Here is a 25,275-nt window from a genome sequence, read left to right on the forward strand (position 1 = left end):
CCGCTTGACCTTCTAGTATCACACACTCTAATTCTGATTCACAGAACTTCATGTGCCTATTGATTGTCCATTATGTGCAAGCCTTCCCTGGACAGCTACTCACACATATGGACACAGATAAACACGCGCACACACCACTGGCTTCGGGACAGATGCTCTCTCAGGCCAGCAGCCGACGCACTTGTCCTTATTTGGTTCAGTGGCCAAGGGCTTCCGATTGACCCTATAAGTCCAGGAGAACAAGGCCTCTGTGTGTACGGTGGGAGGGAATGTCCGAGGCACTGCTCTGAGCCGTTCTTTACTGCCGAGGCCGAACCCGGTCTTTCACAGGTGGCTTTTAATGGGCTGCTGCCTGCTAATGCAAGATCAAACAGGGGCTCCCCGTTCACAGCCCTCTCTGGAGCCTGATCCTGGCCCAACTGAAGCCCGCCTACCCCCAGTAACAAACAGGGGCACCTCGTCATATGGGACATGCTTGGCTTTGATAGGACAACACAGCCTATTCAGCTGCAAAAATGAATTCAAATTTAAAGGGGCCATGTCATTACTTCTGCTGATCTGGGAACTGGCCCATATGGTTTCATCCATGATGTTGATACACCACATATTTTCCTGTGAAACTGAAAAAAAAACAAACTGCAGGATGTTCCGCCCTTTCTTCAGGCCACCCTCTATCAATGCTCATCTTTGAAAATGACCTGTACTGAGCATTGGGAGTAACGCCCGAAGTGAAAACACTCAAAGCACACAAAACCTCCATTAAAAGCAGTGGAGGGTGGAGTGGAGGAATGTTAGAAGCTATAGATGAGTCAGGGTTCCTATGAACACACTCCTCCCCCTACACTGATATAAAGTGAGATGTGGGAAACCAGATACCTAGGATCTGCCAGTAACACAGCAAGAGTATTGTGCTGAATCGCATAATCATTTTCATTTATTATGCGTGAGGCATTCAGTGCTTTGGTCATAACTATGCCAGATTGGAAAAGCATTCTCAAAAGAATTTTCCTGAATAAAACTAATCAAATATCTATTCAAAATGTAACAAATTCACACCTCACCTTGTGGCATAAACTGGATAACTCCACATCACAGTGAAATATATGACCTGGATCATACTGGAAGATAATCAATCCCTTTCCTGAAGTTGTCACGCAATGTGTTTATTCTGCTGACTGAAAGGGGAACATGTCAGGAGTTAGTCTGAATGTTACTGATGTACGTTACGTAAAACCACCACAAGCAGCAGGTGCTCCAAAAACAACACAATTTCAAATTACTGCTGCGCTCCTGCTCTTCTTGGGTATTCTGAGATCAGCCTACACATGTAGCAGGAACCAGACCCAAAGCAGTAAAATGTCTGCGTGGATTCCTCAGATGTTCCTTGGAAAACGCCTGCCCGTCATACACGGTGCTGTTCTAGGAAGAACTCCAAACACACAAATAACAAACAGTCTAAAGACCCCTTGCGCACAAAAAGCACCAATGTGATGACCCTTCAAAACTTGTTTTAGTCAGCTGTGTCCACTTTAGTGAAGTACTTCCACCTGGACACCTGGCCCCAATCCAATGACTAAATTCAAACATTTCGCTCCATATCAGTAAGTAAAAGGCCTGAATAAGATCTGTACCGTCATGACAAATCATAGTGAACCATCCATGTAACTTTCCTAACTTCAGTGAAAACCATACCATATCCAACAAGGAAGTGCAAAATCCCCATGAAATCTTGGGCAATAATGTTCTAAATGCATACAATGTTAACCACTCAAAAAACAAGTATCATTTTGCAGCAGCATCCAGATGAGCTGCGTAATGTCTGAAAACCCCCAAAAGGCAACCTGTAATAATTTTGACTGTGGCAGGCAAAAGGCGAATGGACTTTTAGAATTTGGGCAAGACCAGCATCAGCCTCATCACCATCAGTATGACTGTGCAAATACTGCCCTCCAGTGGATATAACAAGTCTAATGAGCCAAGGTCAGATTCCACAAAATGAAATTAGACTTAGCTTGCAAATTATTATTAATATGCTGCTGTTTTGTTCAAAGGGAGTTCAAATTCCACCATGCTTGTTGCCATGGCAACAAATATATGACGTCAGACTTAGTCCACAGCACGTTAACTCTCCATTTTCCTAGCATCAACTTCAGAAAGATCCCATTGACATTTTAGCTAGTGAGGATAGTGAGGATGACACAACATATCTACAAAAAGATGTAAAGCAATATATTTACTTTATCTGAAAACAAAAGAGGACAATGCTACGATTAACCATAATGTTGCAAGTGATGTGTGCATTTTCCTTTGGAAGCCTTGAGAAGTTACTTCCTGTTGAGGTCATATTGTCACTTCCTCATCATCTGTGGGCAATATAGTCACATTTTCTGTTTTGTAAAATTGCTTTTGCGGAGTTAGAGGAATGTGTCCAAACATAGGTACTGCCATACTGAATAAGTTATAGATTATATAAATTACAGACTACAGTACCATGCATGTGTCATTATATTTCAATGAATAACCATACTATGGTTATTTTCCATAACTGCATTACATGTATTACAATTTGATAGTCTCCTATATTCTGCTGTTGAGCTTCAGTTGTGTCTTTCTGCATTTATTATAGAATGTACTTGGGTTCCTTGTGTGAATCCCTCTTCCTTTCCTTGACTTTCCTTTAACCGTCTCAAGATCCAGGATGTACCGTCTCAGTAGTGGATGGTACTCAGTAGTGGATGGTAAGTATGCTCACTCGCCAGATTTCGGACGGAGGGACCAGCCTACCCGTATCGCGTGCTGAGCGTGCCCCCCAGGGAAGACCCGGCAATCATCCCGATGCCGAAGCAGAGACCCAGTTTGGCCAGGGCGTCGGCTCGCTGGGAGGGCTCTGACAGGTCAGCCACCACCATCTGAGTCCCTGTGGTGAAGATGCAGGCAGTGTTACAGTGCAGTCTGACCTGGGCCTGCAGGCTTCAAACTTAGAAAGGCTTAGAAATAGAATGGGTCGTACTGGAGAGCTCAGTGACTTTAAACGTGGCATTGTCATAGGATGCCATCTTTGCCACAGGTTAGTTCGCGAAATTTCTGCCCTGGCCAACTGTAAGGGCTATTATTGTAAAGTGGAAGCATCGAGGAGCAACAACAGCTCAGCCACGAAGCTCCACAAAACTGCACATCACAGTGAAATATATGACCTGGATCATACTGGAAGATAATCAATCCCTTTCCTGAAGTTGTCATGCAATGTGTTTATTCTGCTGACTGAAAGGGGAACATGTCAGGAGTTAGTCTGAATGTTACTGATGTACGTTACGTAAAACCACCACAAGCAGCAGGTGCTCCAAAAACAACACAATTTCAAATTACTCCTGCGCTCCTGCTCTTCTTGGGTATTCTGAGATCAGCCTACACATGTAGCAGGAACCAGACCCAAAGCAGTAAAATGTCTGCGTGGATTCCTCAGATGTTCCTTGGAAAACGCCTGCCCATCATACACAGGACTGTTCCAGGAATAACTCAAAACACACAAAGATGTGGCATTGTCATAGGATGCCATCTTTGCCACAGGTCAGTTCGTGAAATTTCTGCCCTGTTAGATCTGCCCCGGCCAACTGTAAGTGCTATTATTGTCAAGTGGAAGCATCTAGGAGCAACAACAGCTCAGCCACGAAGCGGTAGACCACGCAAACTTACAGAGTGCTGAAGCACGTAGCACCTAAAAACCGCCTATCCTCTGTTGAATCACACTACAGAGTTCCAAACTGTCTCTGGCTGCAACACCGCCACAAGAACTGTGCGTCGGGAGCTTTCTGAAATGGGTTTCCATGGCTGAGCAGCTGCACACAAGCCCAACATCACTATGCGCAATGCCAAGTGACGGCTGGAGTGGTGCAAAGCATGCCACCACTGGGCTTTGGAGCAGTGGAAACGTGTTCTCTGGAGTGATGAATCACGCTTCACTATCTGGCAGTCTGATGGACAAATCTGGGTTTGGCAAATGCTAGCAGAGCGCTACCTACCGGAATGCACAGTGCCTACTGTAAAGTTTGGTGGAGGAGGGATAATGGTCTGGGGCTGTTTTTCAGGGTTTGGGTTAGGCCCCTTAGCTCCAGTGAAGGGTACCATTAATGCTACAGCATACAAAGACGTTTTAGACAAATGTATGCTTCCAACTTTGTGGCAACAGTATGGGGAAGGCCCTTTCCTGTTCCAGAATGACTGTGCCCCTGTGCACAAAGCAACATCAATAAAGACATGGTTTGATGCGTTTGGTGTGGAGGAACTCCAGTGGCCTGCACAGAGCCCTGACCTCAACCCCATTGAACACCTTTGGGATGAATTAGAATGCTGATCGTGAGCCAGGCCTTCTTGTCCAACATCAGTGTCTGATCTCACAAATTAGCTGAATGGGCAAAAATTCCCACAGACACACTCCAAAATCTTGTGGAAAGCCTTCCCAGAAGAGCGGAGGCTGTTATAGCTGCAAAGGGGGGGAAACTCCATATTAATGCCCATGGTTTTGGAATGGGATGTCCAGTAAGCTCATATGGGTGTGTTGGTCAGGTGTCCATATACTTTTGGCCATATAGTGTATAATACGACACAAACACATACTACGAATTCATCCAAATGACTAATTCTTTGAAGTGAGTGTATGGTGCATATATTCTAGGAAACAGGCCAAGGTACTCCTACTTGACCCATGTCCCAACAACATTCCCAGGCATACACTGTTTTTCAAAATTACAGTGTAACATATGCATGCCATATCATATGTGTCAATCCACACAAAATGCACTAACGGTTCAACAGGGCAGTGGGGTGGGCCATTGTGAACAAATTCAGTAGCTATTCTTTTAAAATGCAATTTAATGTCCAAATGCATGGAAGCTGCAGATAAGGTCCTTCCGCTCACTTAAGAGCATAGCCTGCAGCTGAACCGGAAATTATTCAGTGGTGGGTATAGTGTGGTAGGTGGTTGCGTAGCATGGTGGTAAGGAGCAGGACTCCTACATGAAAGGTTGCTGGTTCGATTTCCCACTGGGCAACTTCTGTTGCACCCTTGGGCAGGGTGTTTAACCCAGAATTGCATCAGTAAATATCCAAATATATAAATGAATAACATGTAAAAAAAACTGTAACCTATGTAAGTTGCTCTGGATAAGAGCATCTGCTAAATGCCAACAATGTAATATAATGTATAGTGGCATCACACTGACCCCCTGCCTCTCCCACCCCCACCCTCCACAGGCCCCGCTGGTTACCTGGCAGGGCATGCATGAAGATGGCAGGCAGCTTGTGGATGAAGAGCATGAGAGCGCTGTTGGTCAGGCCCAGGAGGATGAAATACACCACAGAGGCCATGCAGGACAGGGCGAGGGCTGCCCGTGCCCTGAACAGGTCGGCAAACCTACCAACAGGACCTATCGTCAGTCACAGTACTGCCCAGGTGAGATCACCGGCTCGCTCAATAAACTGGTAGTAAGATCAGTATGGCAGTATGGTAACGACGTACATGCGGGTACGCAAAACCATCCAAACGTACAACAGAACTAAACATCAGGAAGCACAGCAAAATAAAGAAACAATAATGAGTTACTGGTGTAAGGCACACAGCTTCTAGGTACTCCACAATGGTTACTTTTTAATAAATTTTGATGCGGGAGGCACAAAATTTCTACATTTGTGATCCTCCGTCTTTGTTCTGGACTGTCGAGCACAAAATAAGCTTTTCAGAGTAGGTAACCACTGTTGCTACACAGAATCTGCTTTAGGCTAATCTGCTTTAGGCTAATAAATCACTATTTTTTGGTTTACCTAGGCACACTCCTGTGCGTTTTAATGCTGTAGCTTTGAACAAAGGAGGGAGGTAAAAAATGTGTGCTTCCAATGACTCCTGAAACAAGGCTTTCTAAAAGACGATTCAGCTCAGATCAGTGGTGCTCTTAGGGCCGAGCTTTCAGTGAGGGCTTTCATGTCCTTGAATGAGCAGGCGAGTTGTTGCAAGCGAAAGGGAACATGAGGAGCTGGGACCTTTGATACAGAGTCTTGTGTGCTGTCGGGTATTGAGCACTCCACTGCCTCTCACTGCAGCCCTTGTGTCAGATGGCTTTTTTTATGGCCCAGAGCCAATCGGACGATACTCAATTACACCAAAGTGAAATCAGCTAAATTGAACTGAATCGAGTCATTCTTTTTATGCCCGTGCTCCACAGCCAGCCATGTGAAAAGAAGCACATCAAACACCTACTCACCTGCCAAATATTGGACCTCCCAAAAGCTGAATGATGCCCACCGTCGTTTGCAGATACCCAAACCAGAGGGTGTCAAAGCCCAGCCTCTTTGCCAAATACTGCCAAAACAGAAATGAACAAAGTCACCAAAAATTAGCTCATGTCTTCATGCATGCAATTCAGTATCAGTTAGGTTCTCTATGTCAGATAATAATCATTTTACCATTTCTACCTCACTACCGGTATAGTAACAGTGGCACACAAGTAACTGTATACTCTACATCCCGAATAACTCATCAGTTGCAGTAAATTCCATGTGCAATATTAATTTTGTTACTTACGGGAGTTATGGAGAACTGGACAAACAACCACGTGATGTCCATCGCCGCTATTAGGTAGGTGACGAGGATGACTCTTCGCATTTTGCCGGCTGTTAGCGGGTCGACTGGGGCTGTCTGTGCAACCGATTCTGGTCCCGACATTTTTAACCGCAACAGCAACGCCAATTCAAAAGACCACTGTGCAGAATCAACGAAGACACCGCAATGCTACTTTGAATGCACCGACATTTTTTCCCAGGCTGCATAGAAATTAATAGTTAGCCTTCACCATCAACAAAGTGACTGTCTGCAGGTAGCAGAGGTACCTTTCTCGTATCTGACAGAAAACCGTGGTGCATAAACACATATGTTCAGATGCGTCTTTAAAACAAGATTCTCGTTATTTTTTGGTGGTAAGAAAATACTGTAAAACCTATTCGTTTTCGAACTAACACCGAGTCGTACTTTTATCTCAGAGCTAACAGACGGAAGCCATTTCAGACGTTGTTACACAACAAAGTAAGCTATCTGCACTTAGGCACAGTGGACGAGGGCTTTCACCGCAGCCTAAAGGGAACTTTGATCCTGCAGGGTGGAATGACCGTTCGGGACTGGTCTTACAGCTCTCTGGCTACTTACCCCTTGAAATGTTATTCGAATGCTCTGTTGATACGGAAGTGTAACAAAACAGAACTAGTTAAAACCTATTTCATAACCTTTTCGATCCTTTTACTTGATTTGGAAACATTGCTTTTATCATTTTGCACAAATTTACGAAGTCTTATATAATTACCAGCGAGGTGTTAACACGTATTCATTCATGTTGAAATTATTCCCTAAATCTATTACGAATATTACGAACATTAGTCATGATACACAAACAGATTTACGCGCCATCTTGGCACGCCTCTTGACATCACCGACTCCGCCCATTTTGGAAAGCTTTTTAAAACCCATGGGTCACGTTGCCTACGTTCTCACATGATTAAACATTTATTTATTTCTTTACGGTACATTTTAAGGCTGGACAATGTCTTGACGCCCCACATTCAACTGTTCTTTGTGTATTACTCGAAGCATGAGGCATGTTTTGGTGTGTTTTTCGCCTTTATTCTTACCTTTGTTTTCCCACGTGTCAACTCCTAACGGCATCGCAAAATTATCCAGTGTTGAACCACTTTTGAGTCAAAAATAGTTTTGTTGGCATAAGTCCAACATATATGGCCGCGGAATACATTTGCGAGATATTACAATACAGTATCAATCCATAGCATTACCTCATTCATCTCACAGTATGCACATGTATCAGGCCTATTCTCTAGGTCTGCTAGCACTTGCTCTTATAGGTCATACTCCCTAGACACACTGCCACAAGCAATGCAACGGCAAAACACATTTTTTTTCCCATTATTTCTAATAAATTGCCTGATTAGGTAGTGAAATATTCCTCAGGACTAGACTGTAGTTCCAACTACTAATGATTGTTTGAGGTCTTGGCTACACCCAAAAAGTAAATATTACTGCAGTTTCTAAGTTAACATAATTCTGTTTTTAAACAAGATTTTCAGAATTTGATGAGCATTCAGTTGTTTTGACAAGTATCTGTCGCATTTAACAAGCTGTGCCTCTAGTCTAGATGTTGATTACTGTTCCACAGAGCACTAACTCAGATTACAGCACAAAGTCAATAGCCATATGTTCTGAAAGCCTTCATTGCCAACAACATTCACTAATTGCTAAATTGGAGTGATTGAATTTAGTCAAGTTATTTTTTGAAAATGCAAAGAATTTTTTGTTCTTCCACAGTATAAACCACCCTTATATTACTATATAACATGCATATTAGCCAGAAACGATGGTCCATTTAAACGTCTGTGCATTCAAAGCAATTTATTGCTTGACACATGGAATGGTACTTTGCACAAGAACATCAGTCAGAACACAGTGAAAAGAATCTTTATTCATTTGTAAACTATGTCATTGACTGTGACAAAACAAATTGACTGAATAAAAATCTACACGGAGCAACTGAACCAACTGTATTAAACTAGGATTTAGCACTATGCAGTAGCTGAACACAAAGCATAACATTTTCTTTCCCTCTTATAACCACTTTTGCCACTCTAAGAGGCTTAGTTCAAAGCAGCAGCAACTGTGAAATAACTTTCTTTTCCTTTAAGTTGTGTGAGGGAGCAGAGTTATGGAGTAGCTCAAGCTCGAATAGGCAGTCAACTCAAACAACGAAGAGACATCCAAGTTTGGATACTGAAACCCTCACTACACCACTTCATTCATCCATTCAATGCCCCAGTCATACATTTGTTGTGATGTCCTGGATGCTACCAGTAGGTAGGTTACATTCTAACCCCATACACAGTGTCAGCTTGCTTAAATGTGACTCTAGGGACATTTTAGTCACGTTTTTGGAGCTTAAGTGCCCAAAAGGATGAAGGTAGATACATATGCTCATTTGGAAGTGTGGTCAGTGAACCAGGCCATACAGAAATATATATGTATTTTAATATATTGAGAAATATGTTGTTCAGCCCAAGATTATACTGCAAATACAATTGAAATAAATTATTTCATATAAGAAATATATTGCCATATACCAAAATGGCAATAATTTACATACATTAAATATACTGATTGAGCTGAAAATATATTCTCAGTATATTATATTTCTGTATGGCCACTAATGTAAAGTTGTTTGATTACTTACCACAACCACTGAGGATGTGTGCTACTCTCAGGCAGCATTTGGACAGGGTGCTTTGTGGTCATTTTTATCACAGCAGGCAAGAATCTGAGGGCGCTTTTACAGTCACTTCCTGGAGGTTCATACCTTGACAGCATCTGCTCTGCCAGCCCGATACTGTACTGATTTTGTAGGAAAGAGGAACTGATAAATGTGACCAATAAGGTGCTTCAGGCTATGGGTGCGAACTGAATCAGTCACAATCAGACCAACTTAGACGATATGACTCACTGTTTCAGTAATGTGAGTGACCAATTTACAGGACATGGATGCTCTACGTAGTTTGACCCTATATTTACAATGGAGTCTTTTATGTTTTCCTGTCTATCCACAGTGTTTCACATGTAAAATTCTGAATGAAGCCAACAAACATACTTCTGTCAAAGCAAAAAAGATTCTGAGAGTTAAATGCGTGTGATGATGGATAAAACTTTGGTGAAAATAACTCTCAACTGAGTATACAAACTAACCTGCAACAGAATATGTGTAATATTTCAACTGTGTTAATGGATAATCACCTTAAAACCTAATTACTAATAACAAATGACTTCCAAAGCTATTCTGAAGTTTAGAAAAGGCAAAGCAACTAGTAGGACACATTAAAATAATAGTAAATATACATGTATTTTCAGAAAGACAAAAAAAAAACACACCCATGAGACTAAGGAGCAGATTTATCAAAGAGCATGTCTGTAGCCATTGATAACAAAACTGAAGTACCTCTTGTGTATGCAGTCCCAAGGTTGAAGCATACTTACCAGTGACAATTATGTCAATGTCAGGCGAGCCCAATTTAAACACCCTTCACATACCACATAGCAAACCTCCTACACTAAAATGTACAGTTTGCATGTGGTGAGACCAGGTGAATGGAACTGGTCAGTGAAACACAGGCTACCACAAGTAAAGAGCATAAAAACAGGAGATAGAAAGCTGCATTTTGGAACAAGAGGTCTCAACCAAAGAGACAAACACAGCCAGGCCCAACCTGCCATTAAGATTCAGAAATGCAGTACTGAATGAGATAGCAGAGAGTTCATTCAGAGGGAAACATGAAGAGAAGGGTAGATGAACTTTAAAAGGGTATCAAGACACAAGTCTAACATGATAAATTGAAAATGGCTTGCAATGAAGCGAATGGAAAGAACACCGCTGGGGGGCCAGCGGGCCCTCGATTCAGCAGTAACTGCATGATGTGCATGGAACAGGGGCAGAGCACATTAACACCACCTGCCCAGAGACAGAAGAGTAATCTCACCTCCTCTCAAGGCAATGCTATAGTGTTAATTACTTCCCGTCACGGTGGAACAAAATACTGCTTGCATACACCCTCAGAAGCAGACCTTTACAGAAGCATAACTTACGTATTCCTGCTTCAGTTCACAGCACATACCTGTTTTGAAAGACAGCTTTCAAAAAACCTTACCATGGACATCACAGTGATGTTTCATTCAGGCTCATTCAGTGTTTTTATAAAGGACATTGGACAATGACATCTGAAACATGTTAATGATTTGAAATGTCCTCTCCACAATCCCACCTGTGAAAACAACTGATGGAGTGTGCTGTTTTGAGGATGGCTCTGCAAACAGGAAGCTGGAGCCTGTAGCTGAAACTCTGATGCCTGCTACTGCCCATTACAGGTACAGCCTGTTCCCCCATGTGCTGCCATCTACTGGCTGAACAGAGCCGAGAGGCCAAAGGCTGCAGAGGAAACACTGCTGTCACCAGCCACAGGGGTCAGGCGTATGTCTTTCCCTGTGCATAAGGCACTACTGTCAGGGGCTCTCTGGGCGTGAAAAAAAGTTGCTGGGAGGTGTGGCAGGACTACACCAAACTGTCAGTGGCATGGCCCACAGCTAATGCTAACACAAGTGGTCTGTGGACAGGACTGCTGTTTCCCTCAAGACAGCATGACAGCGAAGGAGAGAGAGGAGAGGAGGAGAATGAAAGCCAAGCCATTCGACGCCACCTGATGGAAGAGAAATGGATGTAAACTCAGAAATGCCCGTTTCTCTTGATATTAGTGGCTACAGACACTGTCTGCAATAAAAATTACAAATATGCTCCCATAATGTTTTATTTGTGGTAGGTTTTGTATTCATTCATGTCCTCAATCCTTTGATAAATTTGCTCCTAAAAACATGAAACACATGGAACCCCCAATGAACCTGATCATGTGTGACACAAGAATGCAGACACTAAAAACATTCATTTTGCAATTATAGCTGAATGCTATTATACCTGTAACATAGGTAAGTAACATACATTTCAGATGTGAGGCTATTAAACCAAATAAATAAATAATAAAAAAAATTGAAAAGAGTGAAATATTGCCAAGTATTTTGATGAACATTTCCAATGACAAAAAATATATGTATTACAGTATTTCATTCACGTAGTGTACGGTTCTTTCATGTGGTACAGTTTGAAATTAGACCAATTTGAGACACTGTCCTGCTGTAAATCGTGTAATAGTCCAGGATCATTTTGTTGAGCAGACCCTCTATGAATCTTTGTAGCAAACACAGCTATGGAGTTTCTATGCTTGGGTTTCTAAACATGGAGTTGCTAAACTTGGACAGTAACCTAGGCTATGATTGTGCTAGCAGAGAGGTCAACTGTGACACTGGTTCCTTTCCCTCTAACTGCCCCATGGAGACCAGCAAACCAGTTGCGACTAATTTTCAATTGAGATGTTGGGGGAAACATGCCCAACTGCCCCTGCATTTCCACTGACTGCTCAAAATGGCATGTTTCACCACAAGAATTGTGTTTTTTCTACTCTGAATGTCTTAGGAATATTGGCACTGTTTGGCAAAACCACACCACTATCGTATGTACAGTACATATATACACTTCTTTTGTCGATTTCACACTTGTAAACATGTACTCATCTTTAAGGGGTATAAATACTGTTTTGGTTTTCATTATTAAAGACAAGACCTACTTTTGTAAAAACAGAAGTTTTATAAAATGGAATTGCACAACCAAAGTTCTTTTTTTTTCTTCCATTGCTGACATTTTCTTCATTTTTTTGGCTTCAGCATTAAGGCGCAAAGTTTGACGTGCAAGGGGAAAAGATTATTCCTGTCTCATGGGGCCTTGAACCAAAGGAACACAGAAAAACAGTATTGCTAGCAGTACAAAGGTGGACTTCCTCTAGTTGTACTGAAGGAACATTAAAATCTTCCTGCCACACATTTATAACATAAAATATTCATTTTTGTCTTTGTCTCCTGTCATTAGAAGTTCAACATCTTTCTCTCATCTCTGTCTCCAAAAGTGCTCGGTGCCTCGGAGTGGGTCGGTTCTACGGGTATTCTGGAGTCGAGTGATGGTGTGACTGTGTATATTGCTGGACTGTGGTGCCGCCGCTCATGTGAACACATAGTTAATGAACAGCTGCAGCAACAGCAGGACACATAGGATGAGACAGTGGCGGCCATTCAGCGTCACATTCTCCTCCGCGTTTCTCTGCCGGAACATCTGCTGGCTCAGGCCGCACAGGTTCCTGAAGGAGTCGGCAAAGGAGGAAAGGCACACATCATTCAAATGGCAAAAGATAGATGACAATGCATCTGATAAAATGGTCACATATCTGGCAGCCCCTGGCCAGGGGACAGACAGGCATACCTGCGTATGTCTTGCTGCGTCTTCTGTATGGCAGCTATGGAGGCCACGATCCCAGCCATGTCCTTCGCGTCTCTGTTGCATCTGACACACTGGGTCATGAATCCTAAAAGGGGGAAACCGTGGTGCAACATGAGACCAGTCAGATGATGTAAGAGCAAATGTGAAGAGTGGCCCCTGACCCCTGACCCCCGCTTGCCTTCATTGTCGGAGGACTCGTGCGTGGGCTCGGGGGTGGTGCTGCTGCTCTCTGTGTTCTGACTGCAGCTGGACGGCTGGCTGCTGGACTTCCTTTGTTTGCCTGGCCCCTCGGCCTGTGAAACACATGAACACACACACACATACACACACAACAGTTATCACTGGAGCGATTTATAGGAGATATATCCAACACCTCTCATGAGTTTCTCTGTTTTGGTTTGGGTATCAAATTATACTTGCAAATTAATTGGTTGTCTTTTGAGATGGAGCCGATTTCAGGCATATACTGTCTGTAGGGTATCAACTGAATGATTAATAGCTTTTTTATTCATCTGAACACTGAGTGACATGGAGAATTGAGGAGCTGGTCCTGGTTTACAGCGTCTACCTGGAGGTCCGGGTAAGGCAGCGCTCACCTTCTGCTGGGCCACCCAGTTCTGGCTGTATGAAAGCCCGTTGGGTCTGCGACGCTGCCTCTCCTTAGTCTGGATCACCCCGTCCTTCTCAAACTGGACCAAACAAGTGTCACAATCCCAGGGTCTGGTGCTGGAGAGCACAAGGAAGAACACCGAAATGACCTCAAAGCCTCAATTATCCATTATACCTGAAGGAAATATGTCAAAGGATGCAGTAGGCTTCACAAAGCCTCCCTCATAAGGGAGAGCCGTCTGTAACCCCTCTCCACTGGGGCAGTACGTACTCGGAGTATTTGTAGTGCCACTCATTGGAGACCGGGTCGAGGCAAAAGAGCTTGGGGGTCCACACCCTGTCCCCTCGCTCTCTGGCTTCCCGTCTTTGGGCCTCCTCCAGGACATACTTTTCCTGTGTGGCTTGCTCCTGGTCCTGGGCCACGATGGCACTGGTCACATGCTGCCACAGCCTGGCGGGTACACACAGAGACTGTCCACAGCTTGGCCAAACACCAAAGCAATAGGGAAGACTCAAACAGAGGGATAGATAGAATTTTGAAACATACATGTAGAAAAGTAAAGATGTCTGGAACCTGTAACCGTTTAATTTTTAAGTTTGTGAGGTACAGTAGAATCTGCAGTATCACGCTGTGTTCCTCAGTGCTGCAGTGTGCTGTACCTCTCAGACTCAAACTCCCCCTGCTGGTCAAACTGCACCACCCGCCTCTTCAGTCTCTGCTGCCGCACCTCTGGAGCGGGGCTCCACAGCACCATCTGGTGGCCTGTCTTCTTCTCATGGAGGAACACCTCCCCATCCTGTAAACACCAGAGCATTTCTCAATCCAACAGTGCATGATCCATTACGGGACAAAGGAGAGTGGTGGATACGAAAGCAAAAAGCTTAAAAAAAAGCAAAAAGCATAAACCTTGGCTCCTACCAGGACAACTACAATAGGTGGTCTCTTGTGGCCTGCTAATGGACTCTTGCAAGGTTTAATGGGGCTTGTGACACCAGCACAGGAGCAAGTCATTTGCAAGTTACCTTAATTTGTTTACTCATTGTGAAGCAACATCTCAGCAATGGGCAATGGTAAAAACATTCCAGTCCAACCAAGCAACACTCATCTTTCTTTGTCAGTAATGCCTTGAAATTAGGTGTACCTACAAGTTGTTGCTAACAACCCGCTAACAACTGAGTTGACTGTTCTGTTCTTCTTTGCTTGAGTGTTGCTGTTTGGGTCACTGAGTTTTTACACACATGAATTATCCTTAAGAACGTGTCAATGAGATATGGTATGAAAGCAAGGCATATTTTCATCCTGGCTTCACATTTCTTAACCGAGGACAAATGAGAAAGTAGCTATGTACAGCTGCTGCAGCAGGTTCTATAAGAGGTTTGTAATGCACAGTATTTTCCAACAAATGACCAACACTGCTAGTACCTGATACTGAAAATCTGATCTAACATTTCTCTGCAAGTACATTTTGTGAAATGATACAAAGAATCAATTTTTCATTTTATATTTTACAGATGAAGCAATGCCACATGTATTGAGAAGTAATGGAAAGTAATGAGGAGAAAAAAGGTGCCCTCTCACCCAATGTCCTTCAATAGTGGCCAGCACATCGTCTCCCATGCGGATCTTCCCTGAAATAAGGTTTACAGTACTGGAGCCGCCAAGGAAAGGCTGGTGTGGATGGCGACAAAGGAGAAGTATGTGTCACCATTGCAGAACATCTTTAAACTGAAATATTAAGTTAAGAGATTAAACCGAAATATTAAGTTATGTGATTAATTTGTACCTTCAGTTTAAATTCCAGTTCTGCAAAACATTTTGTCTTCTCACAATCAATGGTGATTTTCCCTCCAAGCTCCAAGGTCATTGTACCATATAATATGCCTATGGAGACAGAGTATGCTTGAAAAGATCTTTTCACAATAATACTCAACATTCAAAACTGAGCACAACTAACCAACATAGATATTTACAACAGCCCCTTTACTGATATTAAAGCTGCAGTATCAGCCACACAAACACAATGAAAACAGTGCTGTACATTTATGAATTGAGTGAGAGAGTACCTTTACAATGAGCGTAGGGCATCGTAATGACATACTCCTCATCTCGGGCAAGGAATACCAGCCTGGCCTTCCCATCTAGTATTGCTGATAAAGAGTTACCTGTGGAGGGTAGACGAAACGCATGTGGACCAGTGTGTTTTCATGAACGTACTGGTTGCAAGTGTTTGATGGCACAGTGTTCGTATATACCGTAGAACTTGGACTTGGCAAGGATGCTGCCATTAATACAGAACCCATCCTTCCTGTTGCACACGTAAAATGCTGAGACCGGTGGATGATGCGACACCTGCAATGAAATTGTTTCGATAACTTCAAGACACTGCAATGCATCCAGTCAAGACATTTCACAGAGGCTGCGTCTCTGTAGCACACGATCAGAGAACTGTGTTAATCTGTGTTAAACAGTGTGAAAGCTCTCTAATAGCAGCGTGTTGAAAAGGAGGGCCGCAGGGTGCTGGGTGGAGGATGGCAACAACACAAGTATGCCACTTCATCCACTTTAAAGTGCTGAGAGAATCAATTATGTGTGAAGTCCTATCAAGCACTGAGGATGTTAACAGGCAACCTGCAGGAGGGTGGTTCTATGAGACTCAGGGTGTTAACAGGCACCGAACATAGTAGGGTGGACCTATGTGCAAATAATACGCAAGGAAAGTGGCGGATTACACAAACCAAGAATATATGAACTGGCCACATAAATGCCATCCTAATATTGTGTGTTTGTCATGGTCAATTAAACACTATCCCTGGGGTTTTTCCAGACTACATAATTTGCTCTTCAAGGTCTACATGCCAGTTAAATGTAAATCGTAAGGCAATTTTCAGGTATTTCAGAGAACAGAGTCAGGTGCCCACTGGGAGGTGGGCCCACTGGGAGCTAGAGGCCAGCTCAGATCATATTGTGGTAAATTAGTAGCAGTATTCTCACCTGTTCTGCTATGTAATAGGTGCAGCTGTCAGTCTGGGGGTGGAGCCAACAACATCGAAATGTTTCCCCAAGGATTGGATTGTATGGCTTTTTCAGCCCCTGTAAAACACCCAAGGACACAAATACAGCTTTTACAACCATTCAGGGGTCCACTAAGAAGTCATTTCTTTTCTACAACGATGACCTTGCAGTATAAGGCAGAATGTCAATCAACTCTCGAAGGATACACAGCATTTGCCAGATCACAAAAAATCATGTAGGTCCACATTCTCAGTGCATATCGTTATGTTCCCATTGAGCAAACTTGACCACGTCACTGCAGTTAACACCCCTACCCTTCTGACACATGCCAGGGGATCTACAATAAACACACTGAGCAGGGACCTTGGTTTAATGTCTCACTCTAACAATGGCACCTCTTACAGGAATGGACCGATCAGTACATCAGGGCACTGGATTTACTTGGTCCAGAAAGATGCTTATAAGCTTATGAGCTTATAAGCTCACCAATACCACTTGCAACAGTACCCCCATCTCCCATTCGCACACTAACCAAGCCCAGCCCTAATTCACATCAGTCATCAGAGCGGAGCAGGCGACAGTGTATTATGGCTGCTGGCTAGTCCACATGAAGGAATACATATATTTGCACTCAGCCAAACCCACACCCACGAAATAACAACTTCAGTAATGACACAGCACATTTCACTAAGCTGTCCTGAAGCATAGGAACTGGCGAGACCAGTGGTGTCGAGGTGAGCAAGGACACTGTGTGTCGGTCACCCGATAGGGCACCGCCACTCCTTTCACCTAGTCTGGTTTCCAAGTGGACGGCTGTGTAGGTGTGACATAGCAATAAGTGGCTAATGAGGCAGAGAGAGTCCTCGTGTTACAGGGCCATAAGACACCACCATTTAATGGGCCACTGAGTCAGTGCTCATTTGAACACTCAGTCAGAGGGAGGACAGGAGAAAGGAGAGGAACTGGCAGGAGGAGTCCCGTGAATTCTGAGAGTTAAGAGCTTACCTTGGGCTTCTTATAAAAGCCGGACAGGTACCACCGTAACACTTGTTTGATGCGACAGTAGGGGCTCTCTTCAGTCGGTACTCTGAGTAAGAGGAAAGACAATGCTCACATTCCATGAACTTATTCAAGGTTAATACTGGTCTAATCAAATTTTAAAATAAGCAATAGTTTGATGCAATAGCAATAGTTTTAATTGACTAAAAAGCACGCCATCACATATTAGCAGTTGATTCCTTTTTAACTGATTGCATCTGGAGGATCTGACCTTTTTACATTAGCTCAAACATACTCCAATAATAATTCAACAGAAATATTTACTATAGTATAAATTTACATTTATATTACATTCATTTGGCAGATGCTTTTATCCAAAGCGACTTACAAGTGAGGTACAATACAACAGAAGCGAAAAACCATACAGACTCAACAATATTAGAAGCACTGCATAACCAAGTTTCAAAGGTTGGCCAGGCAAGGTACAGGCTAGCATGTAAAGTTAACAAGTGTGTTAAACCATTAGATTACATTTTTAACAAAAAAATTTATTTCATAGTTTAGTAGGAGACAGTTTGAGTCATGAGAAGTTCCTTTAGGGGGGTAGTGTTTCAGGTGCTCACGTAAGAGCGGAAGAGCTGTGTATTCAGATGTTTCTTGAAGATGGAGCGGGACTCAGCAGAACGGATGAAGTGTAAATGCACTCAGAAGAACCTTTTTTTAATTCAATTCAATTCAATTCAATTCAATTCATTTTTATTTGTATAGCGCTTTTTATAACACAAGTTGTCACAAAGCAGCTTTACAATGTTCCCAGGCCTGAGACCCCCTGAGAGCACACCTAAGGCAACAGTGGCAAGGAAAAACTCCCTAACAGGAAGAAACCTTGAGCAGAACCCGGCTCAGAGGGGGAGCCCATCTGCTTCTGGCCGCACTGGGCAGATAGAGTTAAAGACAAAACTTAAAGTTATACAATGTACTTTAAGACATTTAAGATTGACAGACAGTAGTAATAAACAGCAGAGTGATTATAAAAATGTCTCCTAGGATGTCCGGGTCTTGGAACGCAGTTGGATTTGATGGGCAGGGCAGCAAGGTAGCAGGACCGGAAGGACTTGAGCAAGAAAACTCAGGTCATCTCAAGCTCTTTTGTGGTTCAGCATTGAACTCCACAGTAATCAAAGTCCCAAACAAATCCTATCATGCAATTTGCAGGGACATAGAGAGGGGCATGCGGACAACTTCACTGTGCATGCTGTAGACCTGAGGCAGAGATGAGTAATGCTGTAGTGCAATCCATCTTTTGCTTCAACTCACATGTTACATAATGATAATGTCTTTGCAAATATAAACAGCTTAATAGGTCTATGACAGTCATGCTTTGTGTTCTCATTAACATATGTGTAAAAATACCAACTTGCTGTGGGGACTGTGAAATCAAGCATACATTTGCTTAACTGGTCAATGGCAGCCACGCTTTGAGTTCCCATATTAAACTAGTGACACCTTGCAGGGAGCGTGAAATATATCCGTTTGCTTCTAATTGCTTCTAATTAACTGGTGGGAGGAAGTGTAATGTTCCAATATCAAACCAAGTAAAATCTGAGATATGAAAGGACAATTTCTCTGCCCCTAAGAGGGATTTGCATGCTTCATTTTAATATGCACTAAACTGTAAGGTACGGAACAACATTAAAATACATTTGTGGTTTAATATTGCTTCAGCGGTATTAATAACTGATTTTTAGATGTATTGCCTCCTAGCCTGCAGCCATGTCTCCATCCTCCTCAGCAACATGCCACATGATGGAAATGTACCTAGTCTCTGTAATGATTTACATTTATTTCAGGTGCAGGGCACAAGGGTGATGCTATCTTGTTGGACACAGGCAACCTAAAGATGGAATGAGCTGTTGACTGGGTGATCCTTGCTAAAACTGGAAAGCCTGGTAATCAGGAAAAACAAGTTCAGGCCATTGTCTGCCTCCCCTTTATGTAACTCGCTGGCCACCCCTGCACATTCCCCCTCTTATTGCCATTCTAAACTGAAGGCACAAGTGAACCAGAAACCATTTCTTTGTGATATATGAGAATATAGAACCATCTATAATAAATTGCTCCTATCACACTTGACATTTTATGCAGCTTTGTGATTAAAGGAAAGCATGGAATCGGTTCTTTTACAATGTGTTTGCAATTTAACACTCAGGGGTCTATCACAAGTCGATCAATAATGCATTACTTTTGGCAAACTGTTAATTAAATCTGGCACACTAGCCACACAGAAAAACAGGTCCCTGAGGTGGGTGATAGCTAACATGCACTCCCTGTAAAGTAGGGAGCTTGGCGTTAGCTACAATGCCCTCCTAAAAAAGCAGAGCGCTGGGGGTTAGCTAACATGGTCTCCCAACATAGTAGTAAGTTAGGCATTAGCTAACATCCCCTCTCTACAAAGTAGTGTCCTGACCGTTAGCTAACATGTTCTCTCCATAGCAGGAGGCTGGGCGTTCACTTGCTTACTGTGAGAGGAGATCGGCGTGGTAGTAGTAGTCAGACAGCTTGTCCAGGAAGGAGCGTGGTTCTAATATGAAGGTGGGCAGCACCACCTTTGACAGATCCATCCCGGGCCGCAGCTGCTTCAGCAGGGTCCAGATCAGGCCCTTGTTCTCCTCTGAAACAGTCTCCACCTGGGAAGCCTCTCCCGCCTACAGAGTGCAGAGATATGGATACAGAATACAGTACCGGGCCATACATGCTTACAATTTTCAGCTCAAATACTGTAGTAAGCAGTTGTATCCGCTACAACTCTGTGCTGCATACTTGCAAGTATTAGTAGCACTGAACTCACTATCTGTCTTAATTAATGGCCCATTAGCTGCCAGAAAGCAGTCCTCATGAGAGCTGCAATGCCACAAGACGCACACCACAGAATAAATGCTTCACTTCAAACCCTGAGGCTAATTTGTACATACACACATAATAGCAATTTATATTTTAAAAATAAATACATGTTAATGTGTTAACCTTTTTCACTTTTGGTTGCTGAAGCCAGTTAGCATACATTAACTTACGATTTTAACCTACATTAACACCTGCATTGCCTTAAATGCAGGTGCAGAGTTTATTTTACATTATATCCTTGAAAAAATTCCCCCAAATGCACCTTGAGCTCGGTCAGCTTGTACACCTCTACTCATTCAAGGAGCAGGTGTAAATTAAACCGGTTTGGATAACGTCATGAGAGTGTTCACTATTGTATTAAGGATCAAAGGGGCGTAAAAAGCTGTTTCTGACCAATTAAAATGCAAATGTGAATGAGGACTATATGTACCTTCTACCAACATGTCAAATTAAATGTACCCTCCAATAGGTCATTTTATCATAACTTGAACGTGGCAACATAGTGTAGCTGAATATATTCCTACATGTAGCTACAGTGAATGGTTAAAAACTTGATTTTTCAATAGATGGATTGTTTTCAATTCATTTCATGCACAAAGTGTCATTTATATGAGAGGAACACAAATTTTGCTATAGCAGCAGTGGAAAGTAGTGATTACGGAATTTTGATTTATAATCCAGAAGGTTACAACATTGAATTCCAGACATGATACTGCCGCTGTACCTTTGAAACAGTTACTTAAACCGGGACACTTCAGTAAATATCCAGTAAATATAAGCAAATACATAATAAAAGCCCTGTGCTGTTTACCTCTCCCATCTCCTCCTTTGCTTGTTCAACATAGGAGGTGGCCTGGAGGTCAGGAGAGAGCTCATCTGATTGGTCCATATCGCTCTCTTCAGTCAGCCGCCCCTCGTGCTCATTGGCTCCATTGTCAGACTCTTCATGAGCCTCCCTCTCTGATTTGTCAGAATAGCCATCATTCTCCATGTGACTATCTTCCAACATTGACTCGTCCAGCCTTTTTAAAATTATAACAGCGAAACACACAAAGAAATGAAACACCATACACAATTAAAATGAGAGTGCACTGAAAGCATGACCAGAATCATGTCATTATCATGCACACTATGAAATCATAATTTGCATACATCACCCCCCTGTGATAATTATCAAAAATGAGAAAAACCATAAACAAAAAGGAAACTTCAGCATTTTAATGCCCAATAATGTCAATAAGCTTGTCACTTCCAGTGTATCTTTTTTTTTACACCATAAAAAGAGTCTTTGTTGGTTGCCCTTCAAGATTTCTTTTGTTCCGCTATACATGGATGCACTTAAAATGACAACATGGAAAGCAAACATCAAACTTAACACAAATGAAACACTGCGAATCTGTAAAACGTGTCTAAGATCACAAGGACTACACTCAAAAGGTCAGGCAGAGAAAAACAGTACAGCTGAAAGCATGTATTAAAAATCCAACAAGCTGTTTCCTCAGGTACCACTGCTCTCATGTGCAAGTGCACTGAATACTAATAATTTCCAATATCCAGCACATACACACTCAGTCTGAGCTGATTCTGATTCTCAGTAATTTATATATTGGTCACACATGCTGGGTTGGGTGTGAAACTTAACAAAACGTCCTTTACCCAATGATTCTACGTAAACCAGTCCAAAAATTCATTTTGGTTAATCAGCAAGTCATTTCATCAGCAAACATTTCATCACTGCCACTTGCTAACAGCAACTACCCTGGCAACAAACAGCATGTTTCTATTCCGACTGTCTTGTTAATTGCCTGCTGTGGTATTACTGTCTCTTCTGAAATATCTGGCAAGAAAAAGTATTGAACCTGCTCTTTATCACAGTCTAAATCTCAGACATCAGAGAGTAGAGGAGGTACAGAGGAAGCGCCGGAGAACGTGCACTCCCTATGTTCTGCGTCACTGGCATTTAAACCCGGCGTTCATGTAGTCATTAGCAGTCATGCAACGTAGACCCCGTCTTACCTTGGAGCAAAATGTGCTTGTTAGCCAGGTCTCAGGAAGGCAGCGCTCTCACAAAGCCAGGAAAATGTCCTTCCCTATCTCTTTCTAAATTACTCAGTCACTGGATAGGAAATGATCTGTGGTAAGGATCACGCATGAAAGCTGCACTGTTCTTGCTCTCTGCCTCCGCTGCTTCCTGTCTGTGGAATGCCTTGCTGCTGGTGTCTCTCTTGCATTCTCCTCGCCTCTTCCTGCTCCTCTCCGAGTCACATGGCTCCCTGGAGCCAGACTGACTGGCTGGCGAGCAGGCAGTGGCAGGAGTGAGGCTGAGGTGATTGCACAATGAACTACGGGGGGAGTATCTGAGACCACGCCGCAGACTGTGCTGACAGGCTGGGCTTGTTATTTTGAATTAATGCTGAGTGAAGATCTTTAAATCATGTGGATGGCCTGTTCTACTTGCTCAGCCTACTGTATTAGTAGTGTATCGGTAGTATAAGTTAGTGAATCTGCACAGTGTTGAAACAAAAACAACAAAGAACAGCCCACTGTTTTGTGGGGATTGCAACACAGAGGCAAGTGGTGATAATGCGCAATAAGTGGCCACTCTGGGCTTTGAGTATTATCAAGTGCAATTCAGTGTCATGCATTCTCCCACAAAGCAGAGTCCCCTCACACACACACACAAACACACACACATACATACCTACACAAACACATACCTACACAGACAGGAACACACACAAGAAACGCAGGTATTCACACACATTCCCATCTCATCTGAATAAACCAATTTTCATAATGTTGACCTTGCACCCTTTAGGACCTGTTTATGTTTACACTGACTCCAGCCACCTTCCTTCCCCTCTGTCTGTCTGTCCATCTGAGTGCAGTGTCCCTGCGGAGGGAGGTGTGCACTCACTGGGAGAGCTCGTGGTCGGAGAGGGGGGAGGCCTGCAGGAGGCTGAGGATGTGTGAGGACTCGGAGGAGCAGCTGAGGTCACCGTCGCGGCCGGTCTTGGCGGTCAGCTTGTAGGGGCTGGAGCAGCTGAGGGCCAGCTCCAGAGCGTCCATCCAGCAGCGGCCTGCAGCAGAGGAGAGAGGGGGAACGTCAAGGTCAGGGCTGTACCCAAACACACTGCGGGCAGATGCTTCTCTATCTCTTCAACACACACAGGCAAGCATGCCTGCTCTCTCTCTTTATCTCTCTCTTTCTCTGTCTCTTCCTTCCCCTCTCTCTATCTCACAAATGCACACACACACAAACTCCTCTCTCATGTAAACACACACACACACACACACACACACACTTCTCTCCCTCACACACACACACAAACACACACACACACACACACACACACACACACACACACACACACACACACACACACACACACACACAGACACGCACACACATTTGCGTACCATCCCTACATTTAGCTTCACCCACAGGGACTCACCATCTGACTCTGACACAGCTCTGAAGATCAGGTAACTGCTGGGCAGAGGCTGCGTGATGGAGCCCACATTTTCCCCTTTAGGGCCCTGGAGGCACGACACAAACATCCCACAAACACCACGCGCATTACAGCCTGCTTCGACAGCCAGCAGAAAAACACCCTCTCTGTAAACGCAAACACAGCACTGGCAGAAACACCAGCAGGCGCTAACAGATGCCTAAAGATGTTCCGCCCTTCACCTTAATGGTCCAGATGGACTTCTCCAGTGGGTGGTAGAGCTTGAAGCAGAAGCCATCCTTCTTTGAAGGCCTCTCAATGAGCTTGCATGTGTTGAGGAGGATAGTGCCCACCCAGTGGTCCCCTGTGGGGGTCTTGTAAATTAAGAGAAGCCCAGGCTTCAGCACACACCACAGCTTGGTCCAACTCTTCAGAGTACCACGGATCTGCAAGGAAACACAACGACATTCTGCTTCCACTGTGACAAGCACACAGTACCAGTCAAAAGTTGGACACTTGATTAAGACAATTGGAAAGATTCATTCAAAGACATTTTGCTTATACTTAAATGCTTGAAATGTGTTTCTTAGTCAAATATAAATACTGAAGTTGATGCCTATGTACGAATTTCTTTCCAAAAAAATTTTATTTTGAAAAAAAATATTTTTTGTCTAGTTGGAAGAATATAAAATATAAAATAGTTTTGATTTGTTTAACACTTATTTTGGTCTTTTTTGCATAACTCCATTTGCGTTATTTCACTGTTTTGATGTCTTTACTATTATTCTAAAATGTGGAAAATAGTAAAAATAAAGAAAAACCCTTCTATGAGTAGCATTAATTCAAAATGTCCAAACTTCCACCTGGTATTATATGTGCATATAGTATTCATCAATAGTATAGAGTGCAGTAGTGTTGCTGTTGTTGTTATCATTATTATCATACTTATCAACATCATCACTGTACCATTTGGCAGAGGTGTTGCACATCTGATTTTTGTTGTTGTTAAGTTTATTGGCCATCTGGTCTCATGTGGTATCACGGCCTTGTTGTAAAATCGTTGGTTGGTATCACGTTAATTGAAACACCCCCCCCCCCCCCCCCCACTCCATTAAACAATGAACACTGATTAGCTAAAGAAGGCCCACGTCTGGCAGATTTTTAAAAATCAATGCCAGGTTAGCTGACAAGACAATCACCCAGCAACAGTGACCATGGGCTGACATGAAAAGTCTACAAAAGCTTTGTGTATGTGAGGTAGCTGTTGGAGGAGTTGGAGGAATTACTCATTTTTGTAACAGATGTTAAAGTTTTAAAAATCCAGACAGATTTCAAT

At 43.1% G+C, this 25,275-nt stretch overlaps 2 protein-coding genes across 5 annotated transcripts in view; both read right to left on the reverse strand.

The window, feature by feature from the left end:
• The window catches only part of slc22a18 (solute carrier family 22 member 18), a 32,204-nt gene extending 24,749 nt beyond the window's left edge, over window positions 1-7,455 (reverse strand). For 2 of the 3 annotated variants that reach the window (XM_036543795.1, XM_036543794.1), the window contains exons 1-5: window positions 7,193-7,330; window positions 6,575-6,751; window positions 6,255-6,352; window positions 5,265-5,410; window positions 2,785-2,917 (exon numbers count right to left, since the gene is read on the reverse strand). In XM_036543795.1, coding sequence (XP_036399688.1) covers window positions 2,785-2,917; window positions 5,265-5,410; window positions 6,255-6,352; window positions 6,575-6,715 — 518 coding nt within the window. In that variant the 5' untranslated portion in view covers window positions 6,716-6,751; window positions 7,193-7,330. The other variant, XM_036543796.1, reaches the window with a different exon arrangement.
• A 3,426-nt stretch (window positions 7,456-10,881) lies between these two features.
• LOC118787827 (oxysterol-binding protein-related protein 5-like) overlaps window positions 10,882-25,275 on the reverse strand; it is a 54,428-nt gene continuing 40,034 nt past the window's right edge. For both annotated transcript variants that reach the window (XM_036543528.1, XM_036543529.1), the window contains 17 exons: window positions 24,182-24,385; window positions 23,943-24,027; window positions 23,405-23,567; window positions 21,299-21,509; window positions 20,107-20,291; window positions 17,593-17,674; window positions 16,567-16,665; window positions 15,828-15,924; window positions 15,639-15,737; window positions 15,359-15,456; window positions 15,154-15,243; window positions 14,235-14,371; window positions 13,846-14,025; window positions 13,562-13,691; window positions 13,144-13,258; window positions 12,948-13,050; window positions 10,882-12,825 (listed from right to left, as the gene is read on the reverse strand). In XM_036543528.1, the coding sequence (XP_036399421.1) occupies window positions 12,690-12,825; window positions 12,948-13,050; window positions 13,144-13,258; window positions 13,562-13,691; window positions 13,846-14,025; window positions 14,235-14,371; window positions 15,154-15,243; window positions 15,359-15,456; window positions 15,639-15,737; window positions 15,828-15,924; window positions 16,567-16,665; window positions 17,593-17,674; window positions 20,107-20,291; window positions 21,299-21,509; window positions 23,405-23,567; window positions 23,943-24,027; window positions 24,182-24,385 (2,214 nt within the window). In that variant the 3' untranslated portion in view covers window positions 10,882-12,689. The remainder of the gene's footprint in view (window positions 12,826-12,947; window positions 13,051-13,143; window positions 13,259-13,561; window positions 13,692-13,845; window positions 14,026-14,234; window positions 14,372-15,153; window positions 15,244-15,358; window positions 15,457-15,638; window positions 15,738-15,827; window positions 15,925-16,566; window positions 16,666-17,592; window positions 17,675-20,106; window positions 20,292-21,298; window positions 21,510-23,404; window positions 23,568-23,942; window positions 24,028-24,181; window positions 24,386-25,275) is intronic.

The sequence above is a fragment of the Megalops cyprinoides genome, chromosome 13 (assembly GCF_013368585.1).
Source record: "Megalops cyprinoides isolate fMegCyp1 chromosome 13, fMegCyp1.pri, whole genome shotgun sequence".
Taxonomy (NCBI): Eukaryota; Metazoa; Chordata; class Actinopteri; order Elopiformes; family Megalopidae; genus Megalops; species Megalops cyprinoides.